Source organism: Rhincodon typus, chromosome 21 (genome assembly GCF_021869965.1).
Source record: "Rhincodon typus isolate 14 chromosome 21, sRhiTyp1.1, whole genome shotgun sequence".
Taxonomy (NCBI): domain Eukaryota; kingdom Metazoa; phylum Chordata; class Chondrichthyes; order Orectolobiformes; family Rhincodontidae; genus Rhincodon; species Rhincodon typus.
In genome coordinates, this window is record NC_063352.1 from 14,269,417 (window position 1) to 14,293,604 (window position 24,188).

The 24,188-nt window shown below is 40.1% G+C and overlaps 1 protein-coding gene across 1 annotated transcript in view; it reads left to right on the plus strand.

Annotated features, from left to right (window-relative positions):
- Window positions 1-23,886, plus strand: part of LOC109933973 (epsin-2) — a 33,891-nt gene extending 10,005 nt beyond the window's left edge. Inside the window, exons 3-8 of the mRNA XM_048609687.1 lie at window positions 1,132-1,239; window positions 1,995-2,148; window positions 6,280-6,447; window positions 11,335-11,430; window positions 20,115-20,333; window positions 22,343-23,886. Coding sequence (XP_048465644.1) covers window positions 1,132-1,239; window positions 1,995-2,148; window positions 6,280-6,447; window positions 11,335-11,430; window positions 20,115-20,333; window positions 22,343-22,659 — 1,062 coding nt within the window. The 3' untranslated portion in view covers window positions 22,660-23,886. The remainder of the gene's footprint in view (window positions 1-1,131; window positions 1,240-1,994; window positions 2,149-6,279; window positions 6,448-11,334; window positions 11,431-20,114; window positions 20,334-22,342) is intronic.
- The last annotated feature ends 302 nt before the right edge of the window (window positions 23,887-24,188 follow it).

A 24,188-nucleotide genomic window follows, 5' to 3' on the forward strand; every position in this document is an offset into this window, starting at 1 on the left:
ACTGGTCACAGCAATTTTGCTCAATTGAATAAGACAAAGACCAGTTCGAGAAGAGAAGGATTAAATGCAAGAGAGAATGACTGACAAACAAAGTTCCTTTTCTGCCCTATCCAGAGAAGTCTGTCCTTCACTGATGCCAGTGTCCTAGAAGCAGCCAAAAGCACCAGCCTTGAGGCCATGATCATCCAAGCCAACTCCTTTGGGGCGGCCATATGCTTAGGATGCCCGAGTTCCACCTGCTAAAGCATATCATCCTTGTGCATCTCAAGGAAAGCACTCGAATGAGAGGAGGACCAAGGAAACATTTCAAAAGCACTTGAGGCTTCCATCAAGAAATGCAACATAGATGTTAACACGTGGGAAACCTCGTTCAAAAGAAGCCAACTTGGTGAAAGTTGCACTGTTAAAAGGAGACAATTCTGTGCTCCATCAGTAAGAGGAAGTACGGAAAAGGAACTAGAGAAAGGAATGGCAGTAATTTCAAGGCTAAGGACCAATTCCATCTGCCAGAAATACCTCCCCAAATGTGTGGTCAAAGATGCGGATCCTGAATTGGGCTCATCAGCCATATAAGGACCCACAGAACCCATGACCAGTGACACGGAATTTCCTAGGTAGACAAATCGTATTCAGTTGTTGCCAAAGAGAGCAGTGTGTGAAATGCTAAACACCGCCTCTGGAAGAAGATGTGGACATTCATTCTCAGATCAACTTTTACTTGTTAGTGTATTTGGTTTATAACTGAGAGCATGACTTTGAATCCATTCCATGTTGGGATAATTGGCAAAGAAATGTATTCAACCAAGTTCAGAATTTTGGTAGCCAGCTGTGCTGAATTTGTATAAGCAGATTGTTCTCGCAATCCAATATGTTTTAACAGGAGATTATTTGGATATTGACTGCTTATATTTTTAGATGGTTTTCTGGCAGCTCTAATTTTTTCCTTTTCTCTCTCCATTATTGTCTTGAAATCTTAATTCTCTATCCTTTCTCTTTAGGCAGATTTGTGTGTATTCTAAAGTTGCTGTCGTGCTTTGGTAGTCTTAATTCATCGGTCAGTATGTACCCTCGTAGATGTGTTATTGCATATAAAGGGAATGCTTTATAATTTTGCACTGTAATCCTCATCAGGAGGATCGTCTTCGCCGTGGTGATGATCTTCGACTTCAGATGGCCTTGGAGGAGAGCCGCAGAAATTCAGCTGTAGTAGTGGGTAGCACGGCTCCAAAGAAGAAAAAGGTGAGAGTTATGACGGCTGTTTCTGAATGTAATCTGGAATCCATCAGGATGGGAGAGATCCTTCACTCAAAAGGTGGTTGACTTGCTGTTACATTAAGATGAATAACATAGGATGCATTCAATGGGAATGTGGGCAAGCAAGTGAGGAAGAAAGAATAGAGGATATTCCAAATGGATTAAATGAAATGTGGAGGATACTAATGGAGCATAAAGAGTGGCAATGACTTATTGGGATCAATAGCCTGTTTCTGTTCTTTAATATTTTCCGTTCTTATTTGATTTTAATTTGGAAGTGACTTCGGAAGAAATTTAGCCTGCCCACTCTTGTAATTGTGAACAGTACAGGGAAGAAATACCAGGAGGGAAGTGTGTGTGTGTTTCTTTTTTTTTGTTTTGCTGTCTGTATCCTTCCAAAAAAAAAGTTCATAAATTTTCAGTCCTGACAGTAAGGACCCAATTTTAACTCTGAAAATGAATTGCGTTTTCATCGGGATAAAATCGGTCCTAAGGCTTTCGATTACATAACCTGAAGTTGTAGTTGGAGGGGGTAAAATAAAATGACAGGCACACGAAGGAAACGATTCTTAAAAATGTGCTCCATTTTGTAATCCATAAAATATGGAAAAGGTACTTTGAATTAACCTAAATAGATCAGCGGTCAGAATTGCTTAATATTTCACTCTCTGACTTTTCTAATAGTACTTTTTTCTTAGATAACTTATTTCTTTTTTTCCCTTCTCCCAATTAAATAACAGGCATCCACAGTTACCCTCATGGATCCCTTGCCAACCACAGCAACACAAAAAGCTATTGTATGGGGAGTATCTGTTCGACCTGTTTCTCTAGAAAAAAATGACCCATGGGGAGAAGCAAGCAGTCCAGGAGCATCAGATCCATGGCAATCTATTGGTAAGATTATTTGTACTTTCCATTGCATTTGTGTGTAGAAATAACATGGCAGGATCCTTTTTAATTTATAATCTAACAGATAATTTAAATTTTGGTAATAAATCTCTATTTTGCATATTATGTTAACTTAAATTGCAGAATGTTTCCCTTTGTTTTCAAGGCTAATTTTTGGTTATCCTACAGATAACCTTTTAGTTATATTTTAATTAAAGATGAAATGCATCATCCTGAATTAATATATTGGGATTGTAGAGACCTCCAACCTTCCATAAGGTATCAAGTAGCTGGAATACAGTATGGCTTAAAACGTAAACTGTGGCAACAGCCTAGAAACTCGAAGACACAAGTAATAACCTGGGGATCTAGATTTGAATCCATGGCAGATGGTAGAAGTTGAATTCAAAATAAAAAATCTGGAATTTAAAGTCATGAAACTATTGTTTTCACTAAGAAATTTGCTAATTGGGGGAGGCAGTGGTCTTTGTGAAATTACCACTGGACTGTTAATCCAGAGACCCAGATAATGTTCTGGGGACCTGGGTTAGAATCCTGCCATGGCAGAAGGTGGAATTTGAATTCAATAAATATCTGGAATTAACAATCTGATGGTGACTGTGAATCCATTGTAGATTGTCGGAAAAACTCATCTGGTTCACTAATGTCCTTTAGGGCAGGAAACCGCCATCCTACCTGGTTTGGCCTGCATGTGACTCCAGACCCACAGCAATGTGGTTGACTCTTAACTGCCCTCTGGGCAATTAGGGATGGGTAATAAAATACTGCCTAGCCAGCAATGCCCTCATTCTGTGAATGAATAAAGAAAAAAGTGTTCAGGGACCCAAGTTCAAATCTGCCATGGCATGTGGTAGAATTTGATTTCAATATATTAAAAAAAAACCTGGAATTAAGAATCTAATGTTGACCATGAATCCATTGTTTGTCAGGAAAAACTCATCTGGTGCCCTAACAACCTTTTTAGGGAAGGAAATCTATCATCCTTACTTGGTCTGGTCTACATGTGACTTCAGACCCACAACAATGTAGTTGACTCTTAACTGCCCTCTGTGCAATCAAGGATGGACAATAAATGCTGATCTAACCAGTGATGTCCTCATCCTGTGAATGAATAAAGGAAAGAAAACCTTTGATAAAGAGGTAACAAGGTGTAGAGCTGGATGAACACAGCAGGCCAAGCAGCATCAGAGGAGCAGGAAGGCTGACATTTTGGGCCTAGACCCTTCTTCAGAAATCTTTGCTTGGTCTGGCCTATATGTGACTCTAAATCCACACAATATGGTCAATTCTTAGCAGCCCTCTGAAATGGCTTAGCTTGGATGGAAGGGCCACCTGGCATTAACTAAAGCACTGGAAGTCACAACAGCAAATGCAGCACTGCCAACCTTACAAAGTACTCTTTACTAACATTTGGAAACTAGTTCCAAATTTGGAAGAGCTCACACATTATTCAAAAAATGTCCTGACATAGTCATACTCGTGGAATCATACCTTGTAGAAAATCTCCCAGATCATACTATCATATTCCCTGGATATGACCTGTATCACTGAGCAGCACCAGCAGAGGTGGTGGCACAGTGGCACAGTCAGGAAGGAATTGCCTTAGGAATCCTCAGCATTAACTCTAAACCCCATGAACTCTTAAGGCATCAGGTCATACGTGAGCAAGGACACTTAATGATTATCACATACTGCCTCCTTTCAGCTGATAAATCAGCAGTCCTCCATGTTGAACGTGATATGGGTGCAAAATGTACTCTGGATGGTCGACTTCAATGTCATCCAGCAAGAGTGGCTTGACAGCACCAACGCTGACCAAGCTGGTTGAGTCCTAAAGGTCACAGGTGCTAGCCTAGAACTGCAGCAGATGTGGGGGATTAAACAAAGTGGAGAACATATTTGACCTCCTTCTCACTGATCTACCAGCCACCAGTGCATCTTTCTCATGACAATATTAGTAAGGCCGACTATGCCCCAGTCCTTCTTGGAGAAAAAGTTCCCTCTTCACCTCTAGGTGTGTCTGTGTGGCAGTATAACTATGCTAAATAGAATAGACTTGCAGCTGACCTAGCAACTCAAGACTGACGTCCAGGAGGTGCTATGGGTCGCTAGCAGTAGTTAGTTTATACTCCAACATAATCTACGACTTCATGGCCTACGTACCCCCGACTTTACTGTTACCATCAAGCCAGGAGATCAACCCTGGCTCAAAGAAGAGTGCAGAGATAGTCAGGAGTGTCACCAGACATACTTAAAATGAGGTGTCAACCTGGTGAAGCTATGAAACAGGACTAAATTGTGTGCCAAAGCAGCATAAGGTGCAAGTGATAGAGCTGAGCGATTCCATAACCAACAGATCAGATCTAAGCTCTGCAGACCTGCCTAACATTATCGTGAATGGTGGTGGACAACTCACTAGAAAAGAAAAGGAAATAATCTTCAGCCGTGTACTGAGTGGATATGCATCTTTCCCTCTCTCATAAGCCCCTGGCATTACAGATCATGAGCCAGTTCCATTCACCCTACGTGATATCAACAAATGGCAAGGAGTTGGAATCTGCAAAATCTATGACTCTCGCAACATTCTGGCAGTAGTACTGAATGTGTTACAGAACTTGCTACACACCTGGCCAAACTGTTAGAGTGAAGCAACAATGCTAGCATCTACCTGACAATGTGGAAAATTGCCCAGATATGTCCTGTACACAAAAAGCAAGATAAATTAACTCAACTAATTATCATCTCATCATCATCGACTTTCAGTCATAAGTGCTGGAAGATGTCATCAATAATCTCATGAAGCAGCACTTATTCAGCAATAACCTGCTCACGGATATTCAGTTTGGGTTCCGCCAGGCCCACTCAGCTCCTGACCTCATTAGAGCCTTAAATTAAGCATGGACAGATGGGATGAGGGTGCCTGCCTTTGACATGAAGGCCATAATTGACAGCATGTATACTATCAAACCTAGAACTGGTGGGTATCCAAGGGAAAACTCTTTGCTGGTTGGAATAATACCTGGAATAATATTAGGGGCTACCATCGACCAGAAACTGAACTGGACTTGCCATATAACTACAATGGCTGCACAGGCAAATCAGAGGCTCAGTCTTGCAGCAAGTAACTCCCACCCTGACTTCCTAAAGGCTATTCATCATCTACAAGACACTAGTTAAGATTATAAGAGAATACTGCCCTCTTGCCTGAATAAATGCAGCTTCAACAACGTTCCAAGCTTGCCTACTTTGTTGCCTTCACATCTGCTAGCTTTCATTCCCCCCTCCAATGGTGATCAGTAGCAGCAGTGTGTATTTACAGGATACAATGCAGAAATTCACCGTATTTCCTTAGACAGCACCTTCCAAACCCATGACTACTACCAACTAAGACAAGGGCAGCAGATACATGTTTTCCTCCAAGGGACTCACCATTCTGACTTGGAAATCTATCCCTATTCCTTCAGTATCAGCTGGGTCAAAATCCTGGAACTCCTTCCCCAGCAGCATTATAGGTCTGCAGTGGATCAATAGAGGCAGCTCGCCATCATCTTCTCAAGGATAACTATGGCTGGGTGATATATTTTGGCCCAGCCAGTGACACCCACATTCCATGAATAAAAAAAAATTATCAGCCAAATATCACAGAATATTTTCCTTTGTGATCACAACTTGTACTGTGGGTTATGCCACAGGATGTATTAGTATTTAGTAATTCATCAGTACCTGACACTTTTCAAAATGTTTTTTTAAATAGTCACTTAAGTTTTATTTTTAGGTTGTAATCGACTTGTTTTTCTTGTAGCATGACCAAGAACAGGCACTATCCACCCATTTTAGATAACCCAATTTCAAATATCATTTAAATTAAAACAAACAATTGCAGATGCCGGAGATCTGAAAAAAAAAACAAAAACAGAAACTTTAACTCTGTTTTCTCTCCATGGATGCTACCAAATCTGCTGAATTTCTGCATTGGGTTCTGTTTTTGTTTGTTTGAAATATCAGTTTGTTTTTAACGGGGGATCAGTAAGCAGTTGATTATTCTGACGTAATTTGCATTCAAAGTACCTTTTCTTATTAACATTTTAAAAAGATTTTTATCTTATTTGGTCTTAGATAGCAAATCCACTGCTGCTGTTGATCCTTGGGGTGCTCCTACGTTATCTGCCACCCAGTCACTTCCTAAAAGTGTTGACCCATGGACTTCTTCAGATACTACCTCTGCTGTTCTGAGGTCTTCAGCTGATCCATGGGCACCAGGTCCTTCAACAGATTCTGTTTTGGGTAAGCTTATTGTAAAAATGAAATTTATAATTTCCAGTTTGCCACCAGTTGTCAGTGTCATGCAATCCAAGCAAAGGTATTTTGAGAAAATGCATGTGGAGACTTTATGAAATCAGAAATTGCTGGAAAAACTCAGCGAGTCAGGCGGTATCAATGAAGTGAAAGCAGACTAAATGTTCTAGTTAACATTCTATTTGTGAAGAAGGATCTTCACTGACTGAGACAGTTAATTCTGCTTTCTCAGCACAGATGCTGCCTGACCGGAGATTTTCCAGCAATTTCTGACTTTGTTTCTGATTTCCAGCATCCACGGTTTTGGTTTGTTTTTGAAGACTTTGCAAGTGTTTCATACCTTTTTGAAGGCATTTTCGGCTGCACCAGCACATGTTTGCATATTTCTAACCTTAGAATTATCTCTTTTGAGTAAAACGTGATATATTAGTGCTGAATCATGAGTAGCTATTTACAGCCCATTGGATGGGCACGGGACGCAGCCTAATTTCTGCTATCTGCATGCTATTGTATCAGCCTTGGGGAAAAATTCAAGCCTGTGCCCAGAAATTAAAGGGCAGTAGGCAAGCCTATCATATAACCCATTCTGCCAAGTTGAAAAGATTTCAACTTTTAACAAAAACTGGTGTTCTTGGAATCTCAAAGAAACATTAACAAATCTAAAAATTCAAATATTTGTTATGAAGGAAAAACAGCTATAGATTTATAAGCCTAGGATCTAAAGATTAACCATGCAACAAACTTCATATTTCAATTCGATCCTAGCTGCATACATTGATGGACTTTAAGTTGCATTAATTCAAGTCATTAAGAAAAAATGCAGCACTGATTCTTGTAGATGTAACTAGAATATTTTGAAAATGTTGTGGCTGACCTTATTTACAGAGCATATCAGAGACATCTGAAGACAGTACATCACTATTGTGTATGCTTTACGTTCATTTATCTAACTTCTGTAGAACATAGAACAGTACAGCACAGTACAGACCCTTCAGCCCACGATGTTGTGCCGAACTTTTACCCGAATCCTACGTTCTATCTAATCTCCATCCATATGCCTATCTAATAGCTGCTTAAATCCCCCTAATGAGGCTGACTCCACTACCCTCTACGGCAATGCATTCCACGCCCCGACCACTCTGAGTAAAGAACCTACCTCTGACGTCTCCCCTATATCTACCTCCACTCATTTTAAAACTATGCCCCCTCATAAGAGCTACCTCCACCCTAGGAAAATGTCTCTGGCTGTCCACTCTATCTATACCTCTGATCATTTTCTACACCTTTATCAAGTCACCTCTCATCCTTCGTCGTTCTAAAAAGAGAAAAGCCCTAGCTCTCTCAACCTTTCCTCATAAGACCTTCCCTCCATTCCAGGCAACATCCTGGTAAATCTCTTCAGAGATAGTGGGAACTGCCGATGCTGGAGACCTGTACTCACGTAATTAATTTTTAGGACTGTCAATTTAAACTTCTAGGGCTGCAAATTAAGCTTGAAGTTTTAGAATGTTAGAAGCTGTTATTAACACATTGTGGCAAGACATTTAGAAAAAATTAAGCTAATCAGACAGAGTCTACATAGTGTGGTTGGTTTGCTCGCTCAGCTGGTTCGTTAGTTTGCAGACATTTTCATTACCCTGCTGGGTAACATCATCGGTGCAGCCTCCGGTAAAGTGTTGTTGTGTTTTCCCGCTTGTTATTTAAACTCTGGGGTCCATTGGAGTTGATTATCTCACTTCTGGATTTTCTTTGCAGTGATGTGTATATGTTTATTGATGGCCGCCTTGATGGAGAACCAGGTCTCTAGAAATTCCTGTCCTTGAATCTGTTTGGCTTGTCATAGGATCCTGATGTTGTCCCAAACGAACTGGTGGTTCTCCTCGTCTGTGTGTATGGAGACGAATGAGTCTTGGTCATGTCTTTTTGTTGCTAGTTGGTGTTTATGTATTCTCGTAGCCAATTTCCTTCTTGTCTGTCCGATGTACTGTTTGTCGCAGTCCTTACATGGGATCTTGCGCAGAACCAACGTAATATACATCGTGGGTAAGGGGTCTTTGGTTCTTGTTAGCAGTTGGTGGAGGGTTGATGAGACATAGTAGGGTTGATGTAGGTTTGTGTGCTACTCTGATGCCCAGTGGCTGTAGGAGTCTTGTAAGGTCATGTTACCGTTCATCAAGAACGTATCTGAAAAGTGTGTTGGGGCGTACTGTATCTTTCTGATAAATAAACAATATTTTCACTGGCATCAAATTCACCAGAGAAAAAGAAAAGAACAAACAGCTCCCACTCCTGAAAGTGATGGTAGAACGCAGGGCTGGCAGGCAATTTCGGACCAAAGTATGCAGAAAGGCCACACACACGGATCAAATCCTAAATGTCGACAGTAACCACCCCAACACCAACAAACCGAGTTGCATAAAAACATTGTAGCAACCCAGAACAATGCCAAAACGAAGACTAATACCTCCAAGTGTTTAGAAACAATGGATGCCCGAACAGCTGGGTCTGACGATACCTGTCACACAAACAACAGGAAGATACAGTATCCCCAACACACTTATTATGTTACCATACATCAAAAATGAATCTGAACTGACTACAAGACTCCAGTGGCCACTGGGCATCAGGGTAGCACACAAACCTACATCAACCCTGCACCAACTGCTAACAAGAACCAAAGATTCCTTACCCACTATGGACAGAACCATTGTAATGTACAAGATTCCAGGCAAGGAAAGAAACTGGCCACAAGAATACATGAACAACAACTAACAACAAAAAGACACTACCAGTATTCACTTGTTTCCATGCACACAGACAAGGAGAACCACCAGTTTGATTGGGACAACATCAGGATCCTAGGACAAGCCAAACAGAGACAAGCACGGGAATTTCTAGAGGCCTGGTTCTCCACTAAGAAGGCCATCAATAAACAGGTAGAATTAGACCCTATGTACACACCACTGCAAAGAAAAACCGGAAGTGAGGTAATCCACTCCAATGGACCCCAGAATTTAAGTAACAAGCGGGAAAACAACAAAGCTTCACCGGAGGCTGCACTGATGATGTTGCCCAGCAGACTAATGAAACATCGGCAAAGTAACGAACCAGCTCGGCGAGCAAACAAGCCATAGTATCTACAACCTGACCTACACATCTACTTGAGAGCCTTACAGTCTACATAGCTTTGTGAAAGGGAAGTCCTGTTTAACCAATTGAAATTCTTGAAGTAACTTGTGCTGTGGATAAGGGGAAAGTGTACTGTATGTGAATTGCAGAAAGCATTTAATCAGTTGGTATATTATAGGTTGTTATGGAAAGTAAATGCTTATGATGTACTGTATAACACATCGAATGGATAGAAAATTGCCAAGTCACCAGGAAGCCAAAAGTAGGCATAACCGGGTCTTTTCCAGTCTTATTTCAGATGCAGTGAGTGGTATGCCAAAGGGTTAAACGATATACAATTTATATAAATTACTTGGATGAAGGTACCAAAGGAATAGTTGCTACATTTGTTGATGACACATGCGTAGGTAGAAAGAAAAGTAAAATGTGAAAAGAACGTAAGGAAGCTATAAAGGGATATAGGTAAGTGAGTTGACAAACATCTAGCAAATGGAGTATAATGTCAGAAAATGTGAAATTTGCCATTTTGACCTGAAAAATAGAAAGCTTATTCTCTAAATTAGAGATCTCAGAGCTCTGAAATGCAGAAAGATGTGGGCATCAATACATGAATTGCAAAATGCTAGTATAGAGGCACAGCAAGTAATTAGAAAAGGTAATAGAACGTACTTTTTTTTTTGGTGAGGAGAACAGAACATAAAACGAAAGACATCATGTTTCAGTTATACAGGAAACTGATGAGACCATATCTGGCGTACTGTGTACAGTGATGGTCTCCCTATTTAAGGAAGGACAAAAATGTGTTGGAAGCAGCTTAGATGTTTATTGATTAGTAAGAGGATCAAAGGTAAGGAGAAGGGAGGAGAATGGGTTTGAGCAAGCTCAGAAGTGATTGAATGGCGGAGCAGACTTGATGGGTCAAAAGGTCTAATTCTGCTCCTACAACTTATGATCTTGTGGTTTAGTAGATTGCTAAAGCTGAATGGACAAGTTGTCTTAGGAGGAAAGTTTGGATAAGTTAAGATATGTATTCACTGGAGTTTAACTGACCTGATTAAGACTCATTAGGATCTTGTATGTTTCAATGAGGTAGATGTGGAGAGCATGTTTCTTGCTGTGGGAGAATCTACAACAAGGGCTCACCACTTAATAAGGGGCTGCCACTTAAAACAGAGACGAGGCAAACTTTTTCTCTCTAATAAGGTCGTAGGTCTTTAGAACTCTCAGAGAAATTGTGGTGTAAGAGCAGAATCTTTCAATATTTTTAAGGTAGAGCTGGACAGATCTTTAGTAAGCAATGGTTATCAGGCGTGACCTTATTAAATGATAGAGTGGGCTCAAAGGGCCAAATTCTACTGTAGATAGTAATTCATATGAGTGTTCCTATGGAAATCACATCTCTGTTCTTGCTTAGCTATTTGACATTTAACAGCAATATTTTGCACTGTAATTTTTGTAAAGTACTAAGTTTTCATTTATTAAAGATAACTGAAAACTTTACCAAAAAAACACAAATTAACTGGATTTAGGACATGCAAATCTTTGAAAGTTTGGCATGTTTGCTTTTGACTGTTCTCATTGTTGCTTCTCAGGAATGATCTGCCAAATTTGTTGATCATGGTCGAATCATCAATAAAGCATTGATACTGCAAGGTCATTAAGTTCCCTTCAATGAATTGCTACTTGAAGTAAATCCTAAATTAATTGCTACTGTGATTTCCCTTTTTCTATTGCTCCCCAATGTAGGTGGTGCAACTTTTGACCCATTCAGCACGTTAAATGGTGCAGTAAAGGACGACTTTGCTGATTTTGAAGACCTTCGAGCTTCATCAAAAAAAACAGGTAACAAAATATTTATCTTAGTCTCGAGCACCATTTTCCCTCTTCAAACTGTTAATTTCTTGTTTTAGTGCAGAAGTGACATAGTAATTTGTAGAGTGTTTAACCACATATGGTGGTTATATTATCAGAGACCTAAGCTGGCATTGTATATTAGCACAGAAGGTTTTCCAAACATGCCAGTTCCAACACACTGTCCTCAAAGTATGTGCTGTAATTTGCTTTTTGTTGTTGATCAACACATAAAATAAAACTCATTTAGAAACCATTGAATTTGAATTTTATTTCCCCAAGTAAATGAGACCTGCACAAACTTGCAGCTTTTGTGGCTGTGTCCATATTGGAGAGAGTGAATGTTTAAGGTGTTAGATGGTGTGCCAGTCATGTGAATATTGTGGAATTTTGAGTAGCGGTTGGAGCTGTACTCATTCAGGCTATTTGAGTATACAATCAGGCCTTGTGTCTTGTAAATGGACCTGTTTAGGGAGTTAAGAAATGAGTTGGTCACGGCAGAATTCCTAGCCTTTGATCTGTGGTTGTAACCACAGTATCAATATGACTGGTTCAGTTCAATTTCTATTCTCTGGTATCTTCAGGATATTGGTAAGAGATTCAGCAAATGTAAAAGGAGATAATTTATATTGTCTTCTTGGACGTTGTCATTTGGTCTTGCTGCACGTGGATGCTGACTGCTTCAGTATCTTAGGAGTCATGAATGGTGCCGAACACTGCAATCATCAGTGAACATCCCCATTTCTGACCTTATGATGGAAGGAAGGACGTTAATGAAGCAACTGAAGATGGTTGGACCCAGAGCACTACCCTGAGGAACTTCTGCAGTGATGTCCTTGGACTGAGATGATTAACCTCCAACAACTATAAGCATTTTCCTTTGCTCTGCATGATTCCAACCAGTGAAGAGATTACAATTGATTCCCATTGACTCTAGTTTGTTAGAGACCCTTGATGCTGCTCTTGGTAAAATGTGGCCTTGATATAAGGGCAGCCACTGTCACTTTGCCTCTGGAGTTTAAGCTGTTTTTGTCATATTTGGCCAAGGCTGTAATGAGATCAAGAGCTGAATGGCTTTGGCAAATTTCAAACTGTGCATCAGTAAGTAGGTTATTAATGAGATAGTGCTCCTTGCTGGCACTGTTGACAGTCCCTTCCATCAGCTTACTGATGATGGGATAATCATTGGCCATGTCAAATTTGTCCTATGTTTTGCATGCAAGATTATGCCTGGACAGTTTTTCCACAGTTGTTGGGTAAACATAAGTTGTGGAGCTGTACCAGAATGTCTTGGCTAGAAGTTTGCTAATTTTAGGGAGCACAAGTCATCAGTACTGTTGCTAGAAGTTGACTTCCCTTTCCCTTTGCTGTTTCTGGTGTCTGATGCTATTCTTTGATATCATGAGAGAATAAAATTGACTGAAGTGGTGTCTAATGCTGGGGATCTCATGAGAGGGCCAAGATGGATCATCCCCTTGGCACTTAGGGGTGAAGACGCTTGTAATTACTTCAGCTTTGCCTTTTGCATTGATGTGCTGGGATCTCCCATCACTGAGCTTTGGAATATTGGTGAGCAGTCACCTCTAATTATTTGGTTAATTGTCCACCACCGTTTATGGTTTCATGTGGAAGCCTGCAAAATTTAAATCTGATTCATCATTTATGGGATATTTCAGTTCTGTCAGTCGCATGCTACTTCTGCATGTTCACATGTCAGTACTCCTGAGTAGCACCTTCACGGAGTAAAATCTCTTGTAGGTATGTCTGGTGCTGCTTTTGGTTGTAGCTGTTGGAGGTCATTCATCTCAGCTTTTGATATGCCCACCTGCACCCTTCATTGAATCAGGGTTCATCTCTCCGCTTAATGGTAATGATGGAGTATGAAAAATGCTGGGCGTAAGGTTAAAGTTTGTGTTTGATTAAAATTCTTCTACAGCTTGATGGCCCATAGTGCATCTTGGTTAAACTTTTTAGTCCAGTGGTAGGGCCGCATACGATGGAGTGTATCGTCAGCGTGAAGACAGGCCTTTGTCTCCAGAAGGGCTATGCAGTGATCATTCCTACCAGTACTAGTATAGACAGCTGTATTTGTGACAGAGGTAACAAGGTGTAGAGCTGGATGAACACTGCAGGCCAAGCAGTATCAGAGGAGCCGGAAAGCTGACGTTTCGGGACCGGACCCTTCTTCAGAAAAATTTGTGACTGGTCGTCACGATGTAGGCAATTCTTTCCTCTTATTGGCTTCCCCACCACCTGCAGCCGACTCCGCCTAGCAGTCACATTTTCAAGGACTCAGCCAAACTCCGTCATCATTGTTGGGACTGAGAGTCTTGGTCGTGTAAATTTGAAGTTACCTCACAGTACATTTGAGATTGAAAAAGACACAAAAAGAATGCTTAAGCATTCCCGCAGAAACTGCTTCCCATTGGTATACCACTGTGCTGTCACTCTGGTAGATCTGTCTTGCTGGTGTGACAGAAAATACCTGGAGATTGCGATGCAGTGATGTGGGAAATTAAGTTATGATTTAGTGATTATGATTATATTCGACTGTTGTTTGACCAGTCTGTGCAAGAGCTCTCCTAATTTTGGAAATCCTCGGATGTTATTAAGGAGGACTTTGCGGGTTTAACAAGATGGATTTGCTGCTGTCGTTTCTGGTGTCAAGGGCAATGCTGGGTGGTCTGTCTGATTTCAATATTTTTTAGCTTTATGGTGGTTTGATAACAACTGAGTGCCTTGCTCGCTGATTTTAGAGGAAATTTAAGAGTCAACCACAATGCTGTGCATACAGAATCACATATAGGTCAAAACAGGCAAGGAGAGCAGATTTCCTTCCCTATAGGAACTCTCAGAAAAACCTTAAAAATATGACAAAGCCTGTTAAGCAATTTAGAAAAAAATAGTGAAGCATGGTGGAAGTGCTGCTTTTCTTAATTTAAGTAGTAGGGTAGGAGTGAGGACAATCATTAAGAGGGTGTTTTGGGCAAGATGTCTAAATTTTCATGACATTTGTACGTGTCGCTTTGGAGAACACTCCATTTCTTTTGAGATGGATTCCTCCAGAGGTAATTTTAAATTCGAATATTTGAAAGACATTTGGACAGGTACATGAATAGGAAAGGTTTAGATGAACATGGGCCAAACACTGGCAGGTGAGACTAGTTCAGTTTAGGAAACCTGGTCAGCATGGACAAGCTGGACCAAAGAGTCGTCGTCTGTGCTGTATGACTCTTATGACTCTATGTAGTTAATGACTCTGGATCTGAAGCAAGTTCTCTCTACATTGCCAGACTTTAAATATACTTAAAGTAGATATTTGTGGAATAGTTTGATACAATATTACATCAATAAGCAATAATTGCTGCTTTAAAGCTGTATAATATTTCTTGCCATACTTAAAAATGACACATTTGAAGCCTATCAAATATTACTATACAATTTTCCCAGGACCTAAAGTTTTTCTTATACCGCACTGTTAATTATATAACGACTCCCTGGAAATCACTAGAGTCATCCAAAAAAGCTAAAGATTTAAAAGTGCTCAAAGTTCCCCAATTTACCTAACTTTCAGACTCAGATTGGTAGGAAACACAGACCAGGTTTCTGTACTGTCCAACAGTTACACTTATAAAGTAGTTAGACTTTAGCTACAGTTAAACAGAAGCCATATAACATTTCTAATTGAAATTCTGATCCCCTCATCCACTCCATCTTTGATAGTCAGAAAGGGAAAACTGGAAAAACAGTTCGCTAGTTGAGATGACTTTGATTTTTCTACTAGCCAGCACGTTGCTTCAGTCATCTGCTGGTACTTCATTGGTTAGTAAGAGACACAAGGTGGCTAGTTCACTCAAAATGTTTCTAACTTGTCAGTTAAACGTCACAGCTTACAACAACTGTTGCAGGGAAGATGAACTGAATTTCTTTAGATTTACAGGAGGTTTTGACTGCAGAGAACAGAGAGACTGGCCCTGAGCTGGGTAAGATTGGAATACTTCTCTCTCTCCCTCTCTTCTTCCAGCTGCAAGCAGTTCAGTTACCTGAGAACCAAATCTCCCAATTTCTTATCAGGTAAAAAGGTCTCTGCTATTGACTATTACTGATCCACAGACGAAGCAGCAGCTAGTTCCCAGCAAGAGCTGCATCTCCACACCCCCTCAGCTCTCAATTGTCTGTGGCTCCAGTTTCAATAATTGCTTATTCAGCAGTTGTTAATGGATATCAGGCTACTTGCTTTAAAAACTGCAGTTACCCTTTCAAATACTGCCTTCTCATTTCAATCCGCAGTAGTTAAAACCACAATTTTTTTTAAAAAGGTCCTTAATTACGACGATCTAAAGGTGTCAGGGTGTTATTACCAATGTTATCAAATTTTAAACAAGTGGCAGAATTTATGACTCCTGCACTTCAAGGAATATTATTCTTGTTTCTTAATACGAACAATCTCTCCAAAGATCTTCATTTCACCTTCCTTCATACAAGCTAATATTGGCTAAAGAAAAGAAAAATGAAATTCTGTTTTGAACCAAAATGCTTGTAGCTGAGGCATAAATGAGCAGCAATTTTGTCGCTTCTCATCAAGGAGGATTCTGGGTAATCCAAGATGGAGGACAGGAAAAAATTGTGACTGTAAGAGCTGCTTTTTTTTTTTGAGGTATTTTCAGTTTTGGAGCTGATGTCCTTGAATTTTTGGAGCAGTTCTTGCTGTTCTATAAGCTGTTGCATTGTTTTGAAACATTGAGGAAAAAAATCAAAACAGTGCTTTTAAAAAAAATAGAAAGGGAGACAAAGTCAGTTGACCACATGTTGGGAAGTGAATCAATGGAGAAAGAAACCTACACTACTGTCTGACCCTTTTTCTGAAGAAGGGTCCCGACCCGAAACATCAACTTTCCTGCTCCTCTGACGCTGCCTGGCCTGCTGTGTTCCTCCAGCTCCACACTGTGTTCTCTTTAGTAGAGTGATGCGCATTTCCTGTCAGATGTGGGAGATTAGGGAGGGTTTCCATGTTACTGATGATTATGTCTGCAGGAAGTGTGCTTGGTTGCGAATCCTGTTGGAGCAACAATTAAAGGCAGTGAGAAATCTTTAGGTGCTGGGGGTGTGATGGATTGCAGTTGCAGTAAGGGAGCTAAACTGAAGATTGAGTCGGGTAGCGCTGAAGTCTCCTGTGGCTATCCCCATCGCAAACAAGTATGCTGTTTTGGAAAATGTAGGGTGTGATGGACTCTCGGGGGAATGTAGCACTGACAGCTACAAAAGGTTTCTGGTACTGACACTTGCTGTAATATAAGGAGGGGTACACTAGGTTCCAAATGGTCGATTGTGATAGGGGACTCTCTAGTCAGAGGCACAAACGGACGTTTCTGTGGCCGACAGTGAGATATCAGAAGGGTGTGTTGCTTCCCTGGTGCCAGGATCAGGGATATCTCGGGGTGCAGGATATTCTCAAAGGTGAGAGGGGCCAGCAGGAGGTGGTTATACACATTATAACTGACGACACAGGAAAGTGATAAGGATGAGATTCTGAGGAGAGAATATAGAAAATTAGGAATTTAAAAAGGATATCCTCGAGGGTAGTAATATTTGGGTTACTCCTGGTGCCACAAGCTAGTGAGGGTAGAAATAGGAGGATATAGCAAATGAATGCGTGGCTGACGAGCTGGTGCAAGGAAGAAGGATTCACATTTTGGATCATTGGAATCTCCTCTTCTGGGGTAGAAGTGGCCTGTATAAGAAAGACGGATTGCACCTGAATTGGAAGGGGACTAATATATTGGTGGGGAGATTTGCTAGAGCTGCTCAGGATGAATTAAACTAGTGGGGGGTGCCTAGGGAGATAATGATGAAACAGAGTTTCTGAGACTGATATAGTTGCGAAAAGGAGTAAGTCAAACAGTCAGTGCAGGCAGGACAAATCAGAGAACGAGATAAGAACGATAAATTAAACTGCATTTATTTGAATGCAAGATGCCTAACTGGTAAGGCAGATGAACTCGGGGCCTGGTTGGGATCATGGGCCTGGGATGGCATAGCAATTACAGAGACGTGGCTTAGGAATGGACGGGACCAGCAGCTTAATGTTACAGGGCATAGATGCTACAGGAAAGATAGAAAGGGGAGCAAGAGAGGAGGGGGGGAGTGGCATTTTTGATTAAGGATAACATTACTGCTATACTTGGGGAGGACATTTCTAAGAATATGTCCAGGGAAGTTATTTGAGTGGAACTGAGAAATAAGAAAGGGATGATCGTCTTATTGGGATTTTACTGTAGCCCCATCCTGGTAGTCAGCAGGAAATTGAGAAACAAATTTGTAAGGTCTCATTTATGTGTAAGAGTAATAGGGTGGTTATGGTAGGGGATTTTAATTTTGCAAACATAGACTGGGACAGTCATAGTGTTAAGGGTTTGGATGGAGAGGAATTTAAGTGTGCACAAGAAAATTTTCTGATTTCAGTATGTGGCTGTACCTACTAGAGGTGCAAAAGTTAAACTTCTAAATTGAAGGAAGGCCAATTTTGATGGTATTAGGCAAGAACTTTCAAAAGTCAATGGCGGGGGGGGGGGGGGGGGGGGGGTGTCGGAGGAAAAGGGAAAGCTTGAAAATGGGAAGCCTTCAAAAATAATATAACAAGAGTCCACAGACAGAATGTTCCTGTTTGGGTGAAGGGCAAGGCTGGTAGGTACAGGTTGTACTGGATGACTAGAGAAATTGAGGGTTTGGTCAAGAAAAAGGAAGGAAAGTATATGTCAGGTATAGACAGCAGGGATTGACTGAATCCCTGGAGTGTAAAGGCAGTTGGAGTGGATCTAAGAGGGAAATCAGGAGGGCAAAAAGGGGATATGAAGTAGCTTTGGCAAATAGGGTTAAGGAGAATCCAAAGGGATTCTACAAATATATTAAGAACAGAAAGGTAACTAGGGAGAGAATAGGGCCCCCTAAAGATCAGCAAGGCCACCAATATGTGGAACTGCAGGAGATGGGCGAGATACTAAACGAGTATTTTGTATCAGTGCTTACAGGATAAGGGGGAACTAACTGTTTGGATACAGAACTGGCTCAAAGGTAAAGGACAGAGGGTGGTGGTGGAGGGTTGCTTTTCAGACTGGAGGCCTGTGACCAGCGGTGTGCCACAGGTTTTAGTGGTGGGTCCACTGCTTTTTGCCATTTATATGAATGGTTCGCATGTGAATGTATGAGGTATGGTTAGTAATTTTGCAGGTGACACTAAAATTGGAGATGTAGTGGAGAGCGAAGAAGGTTACCTAAGAGTACAGTAGGATCTTGATCAGATGGGCCAATGGGCCGAGGAGTGGTAGACTGAGTTTAATTTGGATACGTGTGAGGTGCTGCATTTTGGAAGAGCAAATCAGGGCAGGACTTATACACTTAATGGAAAAGTCCCGGGGAGTGTGGTTAAACGGAGACCTTGGAGTGCAGGTTCATAGTTACTTGAAATTGGAGTCGCAGGTGGATAGGATAGTAAAGAAGGCGTTTGGTATGCTTGCCTTTATTGATCAGTGTGCATCGAGTATAGGAGTTGAGAGGTCATGTTGTGGCCGCACGGGACATTTGGTCCAGCCACTATTGGAGTACTGCGTGCAATTCTGGTCTCCCTCCTATTGGAAGGATGTTGTGAAACTAGAAAGGGTTCAGAAAAGGTTTACGAGGATGTTTCAGAGATAGTAGGAACTGCAGATGCTGGAGAATCTGAGATAACAAGGTGTAGAGCTGGATGAACACAGCAGGCCAAGCTAGGCCCGAAACATCAGTCTTCCTGCTCCTCTGATGCTGCTTGGCCTGCTGTGTTCATCCAGCTCTACACCTTGTTATCTCTTATGAGGATGTTGCCAGGGTTTGAGCTATAGGGACAGGCTAAATAAGCTGGGGCTATTTTCCCTGGAACGTTGGAGGCTGAGGGGTGACCTTCTAGAAGTTTATAAAATCCTGAGGAACATGGATAGGCTAAATAGGCAAGGTCTTTTCCCTGGGATGGGGGAGTCCAAAACTAGATGGCATACGTTTAAGGCGAGAGGGGAAAGATATAAAAGGGACCTAAGAGGCAACTTTATCTCAGAGGATGGTGCATGTATGGAATGAGCTGCTGGAGGAAGTGTTGGAGGCTGGTACAATTACAACATTTAAAAGGCATCTGGATGGGTATATGAATTGGAAGGGTTTAAAGGGATATGGGCCAAATGCTGTCAAATGGTACTAGATTTATTTGGATATCTGGTCAGCATGGACGAGTTGGACCAAAGGTTCTATTTCTGTGCTGTATACTTGCATGACTGTCTGTTATACAGTACAGCTTTCCAACCATAAATCTTGTTTGTGTTTATAAGATCAATGGTCATTATCACTAAGCATATGTTAAATATGGAAGCTGGTGAGGTATTGGGTAGGATTGTGATTTTTGTGGTTAAATGTGTTGATCTTGTACTTTATAGTGCAGGTAGTGTTAATACCTTCAGAGAACCATTAGAATTATAGTAAAAATGTTGTGTTGGGCTACAGTTGACTGTTAATTCAGGTTACTATGTGGACCAGTAGCTATCAAAAAGACAACTTAAAAATTACCATAGGATTTGATAGTTCTGTATCCTCCATTGTGAAATTGACTTGATGTTTTTGTTTATAATTTTGAGGTTGGTCAATTTTCATTTCAGGTGAGCCTGACATGTTGGGAGGAAATTCTAAACCCAGTGGTTCAATTAGTCCAGATTTATTTGATTCTGCACTTCCTAGTTCAGCGCCATCAAAGCAAGCAACTGCTCGAAAGACACCAGAGTCCTTTTTGGGCCCTAATGCAGCTTTGGTGAATCTGGATTCCCTGGTATCCAAGCCTGCGCAACCTTCCAGTATATCAAATCCTTTCCTGGCTTCAGGTATGCATTTCAAAAATGTTTTTATAAATTGAACTAGGCTACTAATTCTGGAAAGTAGCAGTGATGCTCTTCAATTTTTAAGATTTTGCCAATACAGTTTTGAGATTATTTTAATCTAGAACTTGTATTTTTTGTTTATTATTTCTGAGAAGTTTAAGAATATCTTAGAATTAGTTTTTGCGCTTTGTAACTTTCATACCAGCATTCAACAGTATTTCAATAAGATGACTTCCAATAGGGTTGTTACACAAATTGAGAAATATTGGTCATTTTCCATTACATCTGAGAGAGATTTTAGTATATTTTGTCATAACAGCTCTGGTTCCATCCAAATCAAGAAAGCATGAATTCTCTATCCATTGAATATTTGTAGACATTGAGGAGAATGCAAGGGAAATAACTTTGAGGCTTTTGCTCAAAAAGGAGTTGGGGGCGGGGGAGAGAAGCTATAATGGCAGGTGGTGAGACCTGTTTTGGTCGGTATGGTGGGCTTTCTGCTGGAGTGGATATTTGTCAGATCCAGGGATTCTGCTGGCTGAACCTGGGTGAGGATGTCAGCTAGGTAGGATGCAGGTGGAGGTTTGGACAAGGCTGTAAGAGGGGCTGATGAAGCTGCTAGGGTTGTGAGGGCCAAGAAGGAGACCGAAAAGAAAATAGCATTAAACATGCCAATGAATGAAGCCAACTAACAGGGATCCAAGAAAACTTCAAATCAGGGAAGTAATGAATTCCTGACAAATAAATTTGCAATGTCTAGTTTTAAGCTTAAGAACTACTGTACTTAGAAAATATAGTGGGCCTTACAATAATGAACACTGTCAATTAGTGAATTTAAATTTGAGATTAAGATCCAGGATGCAGTAAATAGGTTTGTCAATGCACTGTTGAAGTATTCCAACTTTATGCATGCACACTGAAAATGCATTAGCAATGACCTCACCAGCTTGCGAAAGGTGTTCAGGGTGATGGCTTTTTGTGCATATAATTGTATCAGTTGGTTTGAAAAAAAAATTAACTAATGTCTGTTGTATCAATTTAAGTATTGTTTCTGCATGTTCTGGCTTCAATTAATTGGAGCACTAATTATAGAGGATGTTGATGAATTCCTCTAATTCTGCTTCTTTGGGAGTTCAAAATAACGTGTCAGCACAAAGCTAGATTAATATGGAGATAGGATTGTTTGCCTTCATGTGGGATTCTTAGCTTTTTAACTTGTATGATGTCGGTTTGCTGATGTATGTTGGATAGCTTGAGGCTACTTACCCATTTGTGCTTTCACTCAATGTTATGGTGCACAACAAATCCGAATATGCTCAACCTGGTATTTGACACGAGTCAGGTTATTTTTTTCATTTGAGACAAACTGAAATAAAGAAAATCTGCATTGCTTGTTGTTGTATTCTGAAATGCATTGTTGGCTTCCATAATAAACCCTGTGTTATTTCCATCAATTTCCCCCTACTCCACAATTGACCATTTTCTCAAGCTGAACCAGACTCAGGATATTACTGGATTCCAACCTAAAATCTTTTAACTTTTAACATATAAACGACCTACTTTTGTTTTGTAACACCATCCACTATTATGTTTGCATTTTCCTGTCTTCTGCTTTATTGTGTTTCCAGGCATGGAAAATGATCCAAAGTATGTGGATGAGAATTAAAAATCTTAAACTTGTAGTATACAGTACACACGCAGAAGTGCATTACCATGGTCAATGAAATTCTGATTTAACTGACAAGAATGCAGATGAGTTTCTTGTATTTCTGTTCTTCAGCATATTTAAAAGTCAGAAATGATTAAATTCTTCAAGGAAAGAAAGGATTTTTAATAAATCTGTCTATTACAATAATGTGAAACCAAATAAAAGTGAGACCATTTTGTTAGTATAAAGATAGAAAATGAGTAGTAAATTCTTGCAAATAATGTAAATTACATTATAATTTTTGTTTGGATGTCCTAAGTTCTAAATTTATTTTATTAATGTTCATTTTCTTCTTTTTTCATAGGTTTAGCTCCAGTCCAGGTCACTCAGATTAATCCCTTTCAAATTAACCAGCCACAGCCTCCTACGCTGAACCAAATGCGAGCAAGTCCTTTGATGGCCTCAGGACAGTCTACGTTTGGCACCTTACCCACAGTCAGTATGGAGCCGATGCCACACACCTCTATGTCAGCACCAGTGGCAATGGGAATGGTTCCCGTACCCGTTGGTCGAACGGGTGCAGGAATGAACATTACTGGAACAATGCCCCAGCCACTTATATCAACAGGCATCCCGCCACCTACATCCCAGACCTCTACGACTAATCCTTTCCTATTATAAAATAAAACAGACAAAATATCTTCATTACAGAGAAAAACCTTAGATAGGAGTGTGGCTAGCTAAGTTAAATGTTAATTGCATATTAGACTGCAAATATGGCTGTGGTGAGGAAACCTTCACAGTAAGTTTGGGTTTTGCTGTGCTGGTTTTCATGAAGCGTATATCTACAGTGGTTACTTTTCACTATTTTCTAAAGAAGCTATTTGCTGCCAATGGAGGTATGATATGGTGACTGAACATGTAGTTGAACAGTAGTGTTGTGAATTTAATATTCACATCTAATGAATCCTCCAATCCTTAAGTGCATATTATAGTTTGTCCAAAGGTAACATAGTGTTTTGTGTGGTATAATCACTGTTTTGCATATTTCACAAATCACCCTGACTATTGACCTGTTTCAAAGAATATTATAAAGGCCACAATGACTGTTTGCTTCCTAATCATAAAAGCAAATATGGAATTAACCAAAATCAGAATATCGACAACCCTATGAGACCCTGATTTCCTAGCTGATGGATTGAAAATAATTTTACAAACCTGTTCATAGCAGTAAGGAGTTTTTAATCGTGCTATCTTCTGAATAGGCTGTTACAAAATTGCTTTAGAATTTGGACTCTTGCATGCACCTTTTTAATTGTTATTTGAAGTAACATCCTTGGCAGTAGATACTATTTAAGCAGAAGGTATCAGTTATTGTTCATTTAGTACTGATAGGATTGAAATTCCTTGTAAAATTGTGATTATTAAAAAATCATTACAATGATGATGAACAAACCATTTACACAGGTTTCAATAATTTGGTGGAGATTTTTTTAAGTGGGAGAAAGCTGCATGCATCAGTCTGTTTCTGTTGTTGAAATCTAAGATTTGCTAATGATGACTGGCTATTCTCTAGAATATTTAAAAACACTTGTCTACATGAAAGGTTGTAGTGTTCACCATTGTTAGTGAAACTGAGTAGAGATTAGTAAAATAGAATTTTAAAAAAAACCGTACATCAGTGTAATATTGAAATCTAGGTGCTTATTTTGTTTTTTCTTTTAGATTTTACTAAGTAAGGCAACCATTAAGCTAATTCAGACTCAACATTGGTATATGCAGTTAATCCTGTACATTTTGCACAGCTTTTTTAAATAGATGAGTCTTCATGTAAAGGTTAAATAGCCACGTTTTAGAGTCTGTAATTTGCAACCACGTTGTAGTTTACAAGTTTTATGCTATTTTTAATCTTTGTGTAGGGATTTTGGTAAGATTTTGCAAGCGTGTTTTTTATCTGCTTTAAAACATTGTGTTGACAGGTGCCATGAAATGTGCGGTCCAAATTGTATCTTTGCTTCATTGTTGAGTTAAGATTAAGCTCCATATTTTAGAAAGAGAAAAGGGAATCCGGTCATGAGGGTGTATTTGTCTGTTGTGTTAAATGTGTCATGTTGGTTCAACACTAAGGACATAACAATTTATAAAGTTTCATAATGAATTTGAAAACTCTTTTTTTCAATATATGGATGACTAGACAGGTACTAAAGGAT